Source organism: Emys orbicularis, chromosome 2 (genome assembly GCF_028017835.1).
Source record: "Emys orbicularis isolate rEmyOrb1 chromosome 2, rEmyOrb1.hap1, whole genome shotgun sequence".
NCBI classification, from domain to species: domain Eukaryota; kingdom Metazoa; phylum Chordata; order Testudines; family Emydidae; genus Emys; species Emys orbicularis.
Genome location: NC_088684.1, coordinates 80,161,320 through 80,174,008, shown reverse-complemented (window position 1 = coordinate 80,174,008; position 12,689 = coordinate 80,161,320). Strand labels below are relative to the sequence as shown.

At 43.7% G+C, this 12,689-nt stretch overlaps 1 protein-coding gene across 1 annotated transcript; it reads right to left on the bottom strand.

The window, feature by feature from the left end:
- Positions 1 to 1,522: 1,522 nt before the first annotated feature.
- AQP4 (aquaporin 4) lies at positions 1,523 to 6,489 on the bottom strand. Its single transcript, XM_065398228.1, has 4 exons — positions 6,082 to 6,489; positions 5,073 to 5,237; positions 3,623 to 3,703; positions 1,523 to 1,798 (listed from the first exon to the last, which is right to left on the bottom strand). Exons 1-4 carry the CDS (start codon positions 6,460 to 6,462, stop codon positions 1,523 to 1,525), a joined length of 903 nt encoding a protein of 300 aa, XP_065254300.1. The 5' UTR covers positions 6,463 to 6,489.
- Positions 6,490 to 12,689: the final 6,200 nt, after the last annotated feature.

The window sequence follows — 12,689 nt, the reverse complement described above, 5'->3', positions numbered from 1 at the left end:
AAGCACTGTAATAGCATATTGCCAAAATCACAAAAAAACAACCCCAAAAAACAAAAAAACAAAAAATCCAACGCAACTAGTTAGGAACAAAGCCATGAGCTAGTTAAAAAGATTCTATAAAGGTTTTATGTTGGGTTAGCTACCTCTGTTGAAACACTTCTATAAAGGAAGGATTGGTCACTTAAGCACTTTTGCATGTAATATCATTGGGACATCCCTTTCCCTGTTTCTCTAAAAAGCATCACATGCTTGCATTTCTTACTGTCAAATTTAATTAACAGAGAAAACTTTGCCACAGAAATGACAGAATAAGATTATATGAACAGTGCCACAATCATTGATGCTGTTCAACTAACTAGAGACCAGTTTGCAAAAAAAATGTCAAAACCAAAAGCAATCATATCAATATAACCTGTTATTACAAATATTTTCCAGTCAGTGCTTCAATATAGTTAAAAGTTTTTTAAAAATCCACCTTTCTTTTGCTAATAAATAAAAATAAGATTGTCAGCAAAGTGGGTAAGTAATTTAAATGTTTAGTTATATAAATTAGCACAGTGATATTTGTTTGAATAAGTGCACTGAAAACAGACAACACCTTCCTTTCTTCTGATACCTGAACATTTATTTCCTTTTGCTTGAGTTACTGAGTAACATGTGGGCCTTCAGGTTCCCTTCATAACCTATAGTCAGCTAATACTAAATGGTCAATAGCTGAATCTCAAGACAATGTTTCACCAGATAGACAACTATGCTAACCTGCACACAATACATTCAAAGGTTTTACAGCATTATTGCAGTAGATTAGAGCCTTTGGCTTCAATATTTTTAGTTGTGGGGAACGGGAGGAAGGCAGTATTTTTTACACCAGAACATGGATATGTAATGGATGAAAATTGGTAGGATGACTGACAGGAACCAATTTTTGCCTATGAAAATATAGTTTTTTCAGAGTTTGTAAAGAAATAATGATAGGATATACAAGAACAAAAAATACTACCTTAAATTTGGATGAATCTGTTACATGCTGTACTTTGGCATTATTGTCACTGAACCTTGCAAAGAACACTTAATGGATAAGACATTCTAATCAGGGTTGACAACAGCCAATTAAGTGTCAGAAGAATAATCTGATAAATACGTCTGCATGCTATAGGCATTTGCAGATAAGTCTTAACTGTCAATCTGAATGTTAAACATCTCTATTTCCATCTTGCTTTTGATGGCCTTATTAAAAAGGGAATGCTATCAGCTCTTTCAAATTGACTTTGGGAATGCTCTCTCCCAAAAAAGGACATTTCTGAATTTGGAAGAATCTGTGGGGACTCTTAAATATAGTAAATTTCTAATCAAACTGAGCAGGTGTATAGCTTGGTGAAGCAACTACATAGCTGCTGTCATCTCCATACATTTTCAGATATTGCAGGTGTCTGGTTTACAGTAGATCTGTCTCTTTAATGGGTGGAAGGATATCTGTGGACATTCTAGTAGGCCATTCTCTGCTTTCAGTGCTCCTTGCTAGTCATACAGAAGATAACACCTCATTGGTTGGATCACTCCCCTTCTTGTCTTCACTCTCAATGTCAATCACATGAACCGTGCCAGGCTTCAGGATCAAGTCGTCAGTCTCTATTTGACTCCTGCTATCATCCACCTCCACGTATTTCCCTTTAGACTGATGGGTAGCCTTCCCGAAGACATCTTTAAAATGTCGCTTGAACTCAGTATCTGGGCAATATACATACTCATAAAGGGCACCTGCAAGGACTGCTCCTATTATTGGTCCCACCCAATAGACCTACAAGAGAGGGAAGAAACCCCACAAGGGTACATGATGGAAAGGAAAATGTTTCAGAGAAAAGCAATTTAGTGAAGACTTTAAATGGATGACTGTCCACAAAAGCCCCTTGAGTAGAGAGCTTAACCAACCTCTCTTGCTCAGAAGTGGACATGATCTGAGCAATGAGGCTGTGTCTGTCTAGGTACTCCTGTGGTCTCTAACGCCATAGTATCTGAACATTTCATAAACGCTGATGAATTTGTCCTCACAACACACTTATGAGATGGGTAAGTGCTATCATCCCAGTTTTGTAGAAGGGAAATCTGAAGTACAGGGAGATTAACACCTCATTTTTTGGTGTATAAATGCAGAAAACAAATCAAAGTGCATAAACACATATTTCTACTTCTATTTTTAGGACCACATTTTCAAAAGAATCCAAACCTGGTCTCTGAAATTGCAGACAGCTCTGCATACCTGATTTCTGTTCACCCAGAAGAGGCAATTAGACTTCTAATTATCCTATTTGCACACAAATCCATGGTGTGCCAATTTGCTTCAACATAATTCCCAATAGTCCTGCAATACTAGTTAGCCATGTACTGTTACAGGTCCCACCTGCCTTTGCTAAGGGCAGGTGACTGTCTCATATTTCAGGAGCAGAAGAGATCTTTCAAGCAGCTAGGACAGCAGTTCTGCTTCCCCTGGGCTGTTGTTACAATAAATACTATACACATATTTACAGCTTTGGTTATGTATTAGACGGCTTTAGATAATTAATTAATCTTGTGAATAATTACAGTTGTTTTAAAAGCTGAATAAACCATTTGGTGGTAAGAGTAAATCCACTTCTGTGCGTTGACTAATGGAGGAAAAGTTACGCATGGTGTAAGCGTTTGCAGGATCAGAGCCTACAGGCCTGATCCTACTCCAGTTGAAGGCAATGAAAGTTTTGCTATGAACTGCAGGGGCAATAAGATGGGCCCATTGTTTCAAATTAGGAAATATAGATAAACACGAAAGTATGTGGCCTTCTTAAAAATAATATTGGAAGTGTCTCTAAAAATGCCTGTCATGGCTTTAATTAGAGGAAAGTAAGACATTACCCCTCTCGCCTATCACACGTGAATTTGTTTTTAACAATTATTTTATCCAGAACGCTTTAATAAACTATTGCATTGTCAGCACTGCAAAATCTATTAATCAAAAAAGCTTCCTACACATGTACTCTTAGTTGGGCTGATGCTTGCTCATCAAAGCAGGAAATATCTATGCTTTTAGCTACGGTCTTACTCTTACAAGGCCAGATACTGATCCCATTATCTCACATTGGTGAGAAGTTACTCATGTATGACCACTGACGCCAGATCAAAACGGAGAAGTTCTCATGTTGTATATCTGGCCCGCTTTTTTTAGAAGCATTTAGAAAATGTGAAGCCAGTGGATTACCTGAGTAACTACTCACCAGCTTGACTGAGGGGTTTGTAGTCAAGCTCAAAGTATCTTTCTTTCCAATAACAACAATTCTTTTGATCACATTGCGTTTTTTGTTTTTAACATGTCCTGATTCTCTCTCCATGCTTGCAGCCTCCTCAAAAACCCAACCTCCAAATACACAATAGGCAATTATAATTCATCCCACACAGGACAGAGTACAACTTTAAGACTTGTACTTTAGGCAAAGAATAGATAAATATGGTAAAGTTTGTAGCAGGTCAGTGGCCATCTTTCTCAGTGATTGTCTTTATGGAACATTATGAAGAATAAGAAGAGCAAATGAAGAAAAAAATATAATTTGGTAGCTGGTCATTGCTATTGTAAATGAAGCATAAAAGCAGTTACCCAGTGGTTTTCCCATTTCCCCATGATAACTGCAGGTCCAAATGATCGAGCAGGGTTCATACTGGCACCAGTGTAGTTGATCTACAGTAAAAATAAAATGTTAACTATTGCTATTATTAGAACATTATTATTCAACCATTTACTATCACCATTTGCTGTAATGCAGTACAGTAACTCCTCACTTAAAGTCATCCCAGTTAACGTTGTTTCATTGTTACGTTGCTGATCAATTAGGGAACATGCTCATTTAAAGTTGTGCAATGCTCCCTTCTAACGTCGTTTGGCAGCCGCCTGCTTTGTCTACTGCTTGCAGGAAGAGCAGCCCGTTGCAGCTAGCTGCTGGGGGCTTGGAACCAGGGTGGACCGGCAGCCCCCTATCAATCAGCTCCCCGCTCCCCTAAATTCCCTGTGCTGCAGCTTCCCAGCAGGCTAGCAATCGGCAGTTCAGCTGTCCCTCCCCCCACTGCCATGTGCTGCTCCTGCCCTCTGCCTTGGAGCTGCTCCCCGAGACTCCTGCCTGCTGTGCAGGGGAGAGGGAAGGAAGAGGGGGGCTAATGTCAGGATGTCCCCCTCCCCCCTGCTCCTGCACCCCCCTTACCCCATCTTCCATAGAGCAGGGGGGACACACCAGGGCTCAGGACGGAGGGAGCTTGCAGCAGCTGCGGTCTCAGCAAGCTGATCTAATTAACAAGGCAGTGTACTTAAAGGGGAAATGCGCATATCTCCCTCATTCCTGCTGCCTTGTAGAGTGAGAGACTTAACCCTTGAGGGCTCAGCCAATTGCTAGTTCATCATTTAGCAGTAAGGGAAATATCCTACCCTCTGACTCCTCCACCTCAACCAAGCTTCACAATCATCATCACTGTGTACCAGTATTAAATTGTTTGTTTAAAACTTATACTGTGTGTGTGTGTGTGTATATATATATATATATATATATATATATATATATATATATATATATATATATATATAAAATATAGTCTTTTGTCTGGTGAAAATTTTCCCCCTGGAACCTAACCCCCTCATTTACATTAATTCTTATGGGGAAATTGGATTCGCTTAACATCGTTTTGCTTAAAGTTGCATTTTTCAGGAACATAACTACAACGTTAAGTGAGGAGTTACTGTACTGTCACCCAAACCACTTTGAGCCATTTCTGATTTTGTATTCCTGCCCACCTTTGTAGTATCAGACTATATTATCATTCTCCAGATCACCCTTCTAGTGACAGAATTAACAAAATTAACATCTACATAGACAGATAAAGGCCTGATCCAATGCCCTATCAATAGAAAGCCTCCCATTGACTTCAATGGGCTTTGCAATGGATCCCCAACAGGCTACTAAAGAATTACACCTCTAAAGGCTCCTGGAGCTCCCACCTAGTTCTGGAGTAGGGACAGTGGAAGAAGAGCTCTATTATTTAAACAGAAGTCATTAACTTACAGCAAATAAATGTCCAATTGCAACAGAAAATCCAATTGCTAAAGCCACTGAACCAGTGACATCGCTTCGTTTTGAATCACAGCTGGCAAAAATAGTAAAAACCAGCTGGAATGTAATTATCAACTCCACCAGGAGTCCATGGCCAGCGGAAAGATCTCCGTGTACCTGGAAAAGGAAACAACCACCGAAGTTGAAGCAAAGGTGAGTTTGCAGTTCAAAAAGCTACTACAAATGTTAATTGTTTTGTGATTTAAAATGTTTAGTCATGCACAGTGATGAAACAGCACTGTACTTTGGAAAGGTATGGATTCATTTCCTACCCTTTTTTTTTTGACAGCCATGGAAAATTACTGATGGACTGACAAAGAAAGTTCTTACTGGATTTTAATGTAGAACTTCAAAGCTAGACTGCATTTATTACATATCGAATTTGCAAATGCTGCACTTAAACTTGCACAACTTTTTTTCTTCGGAGCACTGTAATTTACTATTCAATTATAAATTCATTAATTAGCCCTGACTTAATTAATTGAAATTTCAATTAAAAATTAAGCAGCGTGTGGCTCAAGTGCATTTTTAATAAGTCCTGCAACAGGGCTAACTGATGGCATTCCTTATTAGTTTAGACCAAAGTGGAAATCTAAGGCACAATCTATTTCAGAAGTGTGTCATTTTAAATTGATGTTTTTTCAATCACCATCATAATGGCATAGAATTAATTTCAGAATTCTTCTTGAAATTGTATTTCATGCATGTATATTTAAACTGTGAACGTAGATTAGCATTACCTGCTGTTACCAGATTTGGGGGAATTCTAGAAGAGAAATCTTCTGTAAAAGAATTGCTGTAAATATTGCTCAGCATAAACCCATCCTAATGAGAGATCTAAGTCACATATAGGAGTTGTAAATAAACCAGCAATGCACTTAAACCATCACTTCTACTTTCTGGGTTTAAATCTGACACTAAAAAGTTATTCTACTTTAAGAGTAGGAGCAAAAGTTGTTACCGTAGTAACTCCCAAGCCTCCCACCAAACTTGGGGGTGTGACAAGGTAGAGAATTCCTGCCCCCACTATGGCACCCAGGCATTGGGCAACAATATAGAAGACAGACTTGGCAAGGCTGATCTTCCTAGTGCAGACCATAGCAACAGTCACAGCAGGGTTAATATGGCCACCACTGATGTGTCCAAAGCACTGCACCATGGTTGCAATGCTCAGTCCAAAGCAGAGAGCGATAAGGACCATGTCTACAGGCAGAGGCTTTTCAGATCCACCCCAGTTGATTGTAGAGCCAAGGCTGAGGAGGACAAAAATTAGCATGGCCAAAAATTCTGCTGAAACAGCTTTCCAGAAAGGCTGAGTCCAGACGCCTTTAAATGCCACCATGATGGTCTCACACTTACACAGACGTCCACACTTACTGAAAAAGAAAACAAATCTGCATCAGAAGTCACCAAGTCAGCCTTAGATTTTGCTGTAGAGGATTATTATCTGGCTGACTTTCTGGGGATGGCAGCAACACTGGACACCCTATGGTGGGGCTAATAATAATGTGCATTGCTAGAGAGACTAAAGAAACATCACTCATGCTCAGGAGGTCCTGTTCTTAGTATACTGCAGTCTAAAGGACACAGGGCAACTAGTCGTGTTTGCTAAGGAAAGTCTCTCTGAACAGATGGAGTTTCAGGTAAAGAAGCCTATAGTTTTTTTAAAAATAAGTAGGTTTGTCCTTCTAGTTGCACCAAAATCTGCATTGAACTTGCATACTGTAAAACCCCATTAACTTCAGTGGCCCCTTTGTCCCTTGTGTTTATTCTATGGATAGCTTCCCTTTCTATGCAAATTTGTACTTTTACAGCACATATACAATATTTCAATAAAAGGCCAAGAGCCCAATCAAAATCATAATTTCCCAAACTGCAACACTGATGTTGCAGTTTTGGAAGTTGCCGTGGAAGGGTTTATAAGGGAGCCTCTTTTTGAAATATTATTTTGTGTCAATAAGAAACAACATATTTATGCATAGAGGACACATTCTTCAGGATGGACATTGGGTAAAATTAATTTAGCCAGGAGAATACAAGAAATCCTAAATTCTGTCCCCTGAATCAAACATTCAATTTCTTTTGGGCTATGTTTGTAGGATGAGGAGCGAATTGTAGTAATATTTATTGTATAAGTAGTGTGGAGAACTGTGGGTGGGGGAAGAAAGTACCACATTGGTTTCAATTGTGCACCAGCACTGATATTTACTAGGCTACACTGCCTTCATGATGAGTTACATTTTTGTTACATGTCCAGAGACCTATGAAAGTGGGTTACTGAAGAAGAGTTATTTGTAGTATTAATAAATTGAGAATAAACCAAAAAGGGAGCATTTTATGAGTTTCCAAGGAGTGCAAACAAGATTTTCTTTTTCTTTATTTAAACAAAGGAAAATAAAAATGTCGAACTGCTACAACTCAGAGCAGAATTTCAAGTGGAAGGATGGAGGAATTTAATAACTGGTTACCTAAGGTAATTTGAGCCATAGTACATACCTAACAACACTTACACTTGAAAGAATGCATTATGTATCTTCATAAGCACTAGAGGCACACATGACCATGAATTTCTCAGCAGTGCAGTTTTGATGTTCTCAAGGGAGGTGTGGCAGGGCCCACTCACTTCACGTGAGCACCCGTACTGGCTGAGTGTGTGTCTATACCTGTACTCCCTCTGCGTTGCTCTGCTTGTGGTGATCCCTGCTGGCAGTTAAACTTCTTAGGCAGATTTCAGTGACTCAGCCCTCTGTTATTGTGAAACAACAAACAGATCCCTTCTGGACACAAGTCCAACAGGGCCTATCAAGTACCTACAGTTGGTCTGTTCCTGCAGCCCTCCTTGGGCTCAGTCTTAAATTGTCCTTGCTCTGGTACGGAGCAGTGCCCCCAGGGCTTCCTCCTTGGAGATTGTTCACCTATTGTCCCAGCTGAATCACTCTGTACAGTTCAGTCCCCTTCGGGTGGGTATGGGTGTGTTGTAACAGAAGTCCCAGGAATGCAGCCCCTCTTTCTAGGTCTTCAGCCCCTTCCCTGGGCCAGTTTAATCTCCCCTTCTTCAGGGAATTGGTGTGTGTGTGTGTGTACACGTACCCAGCATGCCCACTACTCCAAGTCCCAACCCAGGGACCTTATAAGTAGCAGCCACCTGCTGCTTCCCTTTAACTATTTACTGCTGCATTTCCCTGGGACAATTACCCACTGAAGCAATGAAGATTAAGCAGATGAAGAGATGAAGCAAAACTGGAACCTTAAACCCCTTTAAAATGTTGGCTACACAGATATGAACCAGCACCTATAGTTTTGGTTTCAGTCAGGGCCCGAACAAGAATGGGACAAATTTTTTCATTTTTTTTGACCCAGATGAGATTGTTTTCACAAGATTTCAACCACAGTGTGAAGAATTTACCTCTTGAGCACCTCCTTGGGGCTGGATGCAGTACTGCAGTCCTTCTCTCAGGTGCTTCCTGCAGACTGACTTTGGTGGGTGTTCAGTGGCTTAGCCCTCTGTCCAAGTCACAAAGTCTGAGTGAACCCCTCCCAGGGTATTAAAGAGTCCAATAAATAAACAATCTCTTGGCCCTCGCTAGGGACTTCAGCAGCGGCTCTGCGTCCTTTAAGTTCAGCCACTTGTTCAGGCTCCCAAACAAACTCCGTCCCCTTCTTGGGGTTTATGCCATGTTACCTGTGGGGGAACGCAGGCCTGCCCGCTACTCTGGGTTCCAACCCAGGTCAGGGACCCTACACACAGCAGCCACACACTGCTTGAGTCAATCAGTTGCTGCCTCTTCCCACCAGGCCTTTTAACTTCATCCTTATCCCAGGGTTAAGATTCTTAGGTACTATCTCTCCTCGCAAACCCAGCTCTGCAAAATACTGCCAGAAAACAATCTTTGGCTATCCCACAAGCTCCTGTGGCAGCACCCTTCCTTTCCCCTCTGCTCCCAGCCAGGAACTGAACAGCTAAGGCCCTTGCAGTTCCTTTTATCTGGGTCACCAGGGCCTGACTGGCTGCTGCAGACCCCTCTAGCCCTTGGAGGACCTGGTCCCTGTGGTTTCCAAAACAGCTGTTCTAAGGACTCCTCTTTAGACAAGCTTGGAGGATCCATATTCGCTGTTCTTCTCCTCTCAGCTCGCTATTTCTTGGGTTGGGGTATAGTAGGACCGCGGGGCTCCCAGTCAGGGAGCTGCAAAGGCAGAATACACCTAGTCACACTAAGACTGTGGAAATCATGCAACAACAGCTAATCTTGCAACATTTCTATCATTCAAAATGGCCAAATGTTCACAAAAACAGCTTATGAAATTGACACTGAATTTGAATCCTAAACGAGATTGTCACTTAAACCCACCCTCTACCACTGGCCTAACTCTTAACACAGATCCAACCAAATACTACTTCCCTGCCAACAGTCAGGTGCATTGTGCATGGAGACAGGAACTCCTAGTCTTCACCTTGGATTTACTCTCGAGTCATTGTGCAATGTTGGCCAAGTCACAACCACTGTGTTTAATTTTCCTCCTCTGTAAAATTAGAATAAAAATACGTTCCTGTCAGATAGAGGGCACTGTGGCCTGTCCTGTAGGCTGGTGGAATGTAAGGGGGCCTGAAGTGCCTCCTTATTCCCTTGCACCAGTGTGTTGTACTATTGCTTCCCAGCATGCAGGGGCAGCAGGCGCTTCATTTCCCCACCCCTGCACAAGTAGGCAGAAAGGGGCAAAGCCTTGGCAAATGTACCTGTTGGCATAGCTACACTAGCACATCAGAGAGCATATGATGTGTCAGGTTTGCAGATGACACAAAAATTGGGGGCATGGTAAATAATGAAGAGGACAGGTCACTTAGTAAACTGGACTCAAGCAAACAGTATACATTTTAATATGGCTAAGTGTAAATACATACATCTAGGAACAAAGACAGTAGGCCATACTTACAAGATAGGGGACTTTATGCTGGGAAGTAGTGACTCTGAAAAGGATTTTGTGGTTGTGGTGGATAATCAGATGAAGATGAGCTTCCAGTGTGATGCTATGGCCAAAAGGCCTAATGTAACCCTTGGACGCATAAACAAGGGAATCCTGAGTAGGAGTAGAGAGGTTATTTTACCTCTATATTTGGCACTGCAGCAGGAATACTGTGTCCACTTCTTACTCCTGGGGGAAATCTGTGCCACTGCACATGCGCAGAGTTCATGTCCCCCACAGATTTCTTTGCTTCCCCACAGAAAAATGACTTTCTGACAGGGAAGCAAAGGGAAGCCACAAGACTGGTCATGTGCCGTTCCCCTGCAGCGCGGATGCATTGTTTCAGGAGCCCAGAGCAGCCAGCGGAGTGGTAATCACTGGGGGGGGGGGGGGGCTAGGAACATCCTGGCCAGTGGCTCCTATCCTGTGCCAGGTTCAGCTACTAGTCCTGTCTGGCTGGGGAGGATGGGACTTCCTCTTCCTCTGCAAGAAGCAGCCAGGGCTGGGTCAGACCCACTTCCAGAAACCTCCCCAGCTGCTGGAAGCTCTGCACTCCCCCCCCCCCACCCTGCTTCTTGCTCCCATCACTCCTCAGCTGTGGGGGACAGGAGTCACTGTATGGGGAGCTATTCCCCCATTTGCCCAACCCCCGTACATCCAGACCCACCTCATACCCAGATTGCCCTGCCAAGCCTCATGCCCTGCACCCAGAACCCCCCCACTGACTTCCTTGAACCCAAACCCACACCCCAACAAGCTTCACTCTCTGCATCCAGAGCCCCCTGCACCCAGACCCCCCCGCCAAGCCCCACCTCCCTGCATCTGGACCCCACCCCTGCACCCAGACCAGCCCCTGCATTCGAACCCCCATCTCTGCAGCTGGACCACCCTGACTAGCCCCCCGCACCCAGACTTCCACCCCACTGAACCCCACCAAGCCAGCACCTGGACCTGCACCCCACCAAGCCAGCAAATGGACCCCCCCGCTGAGCCCTCCACACCCATTCCCCCCTGCTGAGCCCCAACCACCTTCACCTGGACACCCCAGCAGAGACCCATTTTGTCTGCATCCAGAAACCACCCCCCAATGAGCCCCTGTTCATCCAGATCTCTCTCGCACCCGGACCCCCCACGAAGCCACCCGCATCCAGATTGCCCCACACAGAACCCTATCACCCCACACCTGGATCTCCCTACACTAAGCCCCTCCATACTTGGATCCTGCTGGGCTGAGCCTGCCTGCCTAAATCTAGTGTGCTTGGCACAGAGGGGCAGGGCCCTGGAGTGTTTCTGGGACAGTCCTGGTCCTTGCACTATGTCAGGGTCAGCTGTAACTTTACCGCTGAGTCCATGTCTGGGGGAGGGGAGGTGCAGGGTGATTTCCTACCTCTGTGTAGTCAGTGTACCTGTGCTCCCCACTGCCATGCTGGAGCCTCCACACTTATTTATTGACAAATAAAATTTGCAGAATTTTAAAATATTGTGTGCAGAATTTTAATTTTTTTGGCACAGAATTCCCTCAGGAGTAACTTCTGGTGTCCACAATTCAAGAAGGATGTTGATAAATTGGAGAGAGTTCAGAGACAAGCCATGAGACTGAGGAAAGAACATGCCTTATAGTGACAGACTCAAAGAGTTTGATCTATCTAGCTTAACAACGAGAAGAGTTAGGGGTGACTTGATTACAGTCTATAAGTGTCTACATGGGGAACAAATATTTAATTAGGGGCTCTTCATTCTAGCAGACTAAGATATAACACTATCCAATGGCTGGAAATTGAAACTAGATGAATTAAGATTGGAAATAAGGAACACATTTTTAACTGTGAGAGTAATTAACTAGTGGAACAATTTACCAAGCGTCGTGGTGGATTCTTCATCACTAACAATTTTAAAATCAAGATTAGATGTTTTTCTAAAAGTTCTGCTCTAGGAATTCTTTTTGGGAAGTTCTATGGCCTATGTTATATCAGAAGTCAGACTAGATAATCACACTGGTCCCGTCTGGCCTTGAAATCTATACATCTAGGACTCAACCTGATGCAGTTTACTCCCTCCCAGGGGCAGCGGAGAGACTAATTTGGGGAGTCACAGGGCCTGTCTGCACTACAAAATTAAGTCCACCTATGTTAGGTCAACTTACAGCCACCGCAGTAATTACTGTGGTTTTTCATGTCCACACTGTTGATGGTGCTCGTGCTCATCTTGAGCGCTTCCTCCGAGTTAAGAGGGGCAGTATGGGGCGGGGGGGGCTGAGAGCCCGGGCTGTCAGCTTCCTGCGGGGCTCTCCATCCGGAGCCCAGCTGCCCCATGGGCTCCTGGCTCCCTGCTCTCTGCTGGGAGCCAAGCAGCAGCCCAGGCTCTGAGCATGGAGCTCCCCACATGGAGTGGGGAGCCCAGGTGGCAGCTGGGCTCCTAGTGACGAATGGGAAGCCAGGAGCCCAGGCTCCAGCAGTTAGCTCTGTGGGGACCGGGTAGCTGAGAGCCCGGGCGGTAGCCGGGCTTACAGCTGGAGCCTTCCACCTACCCTGGAGTGACAGCCCCAGCTGTGAGCCGGGCACAAGGTTCACAGGAGGGTACCTACCCGCCTTCCTTGTCAATTTCAGG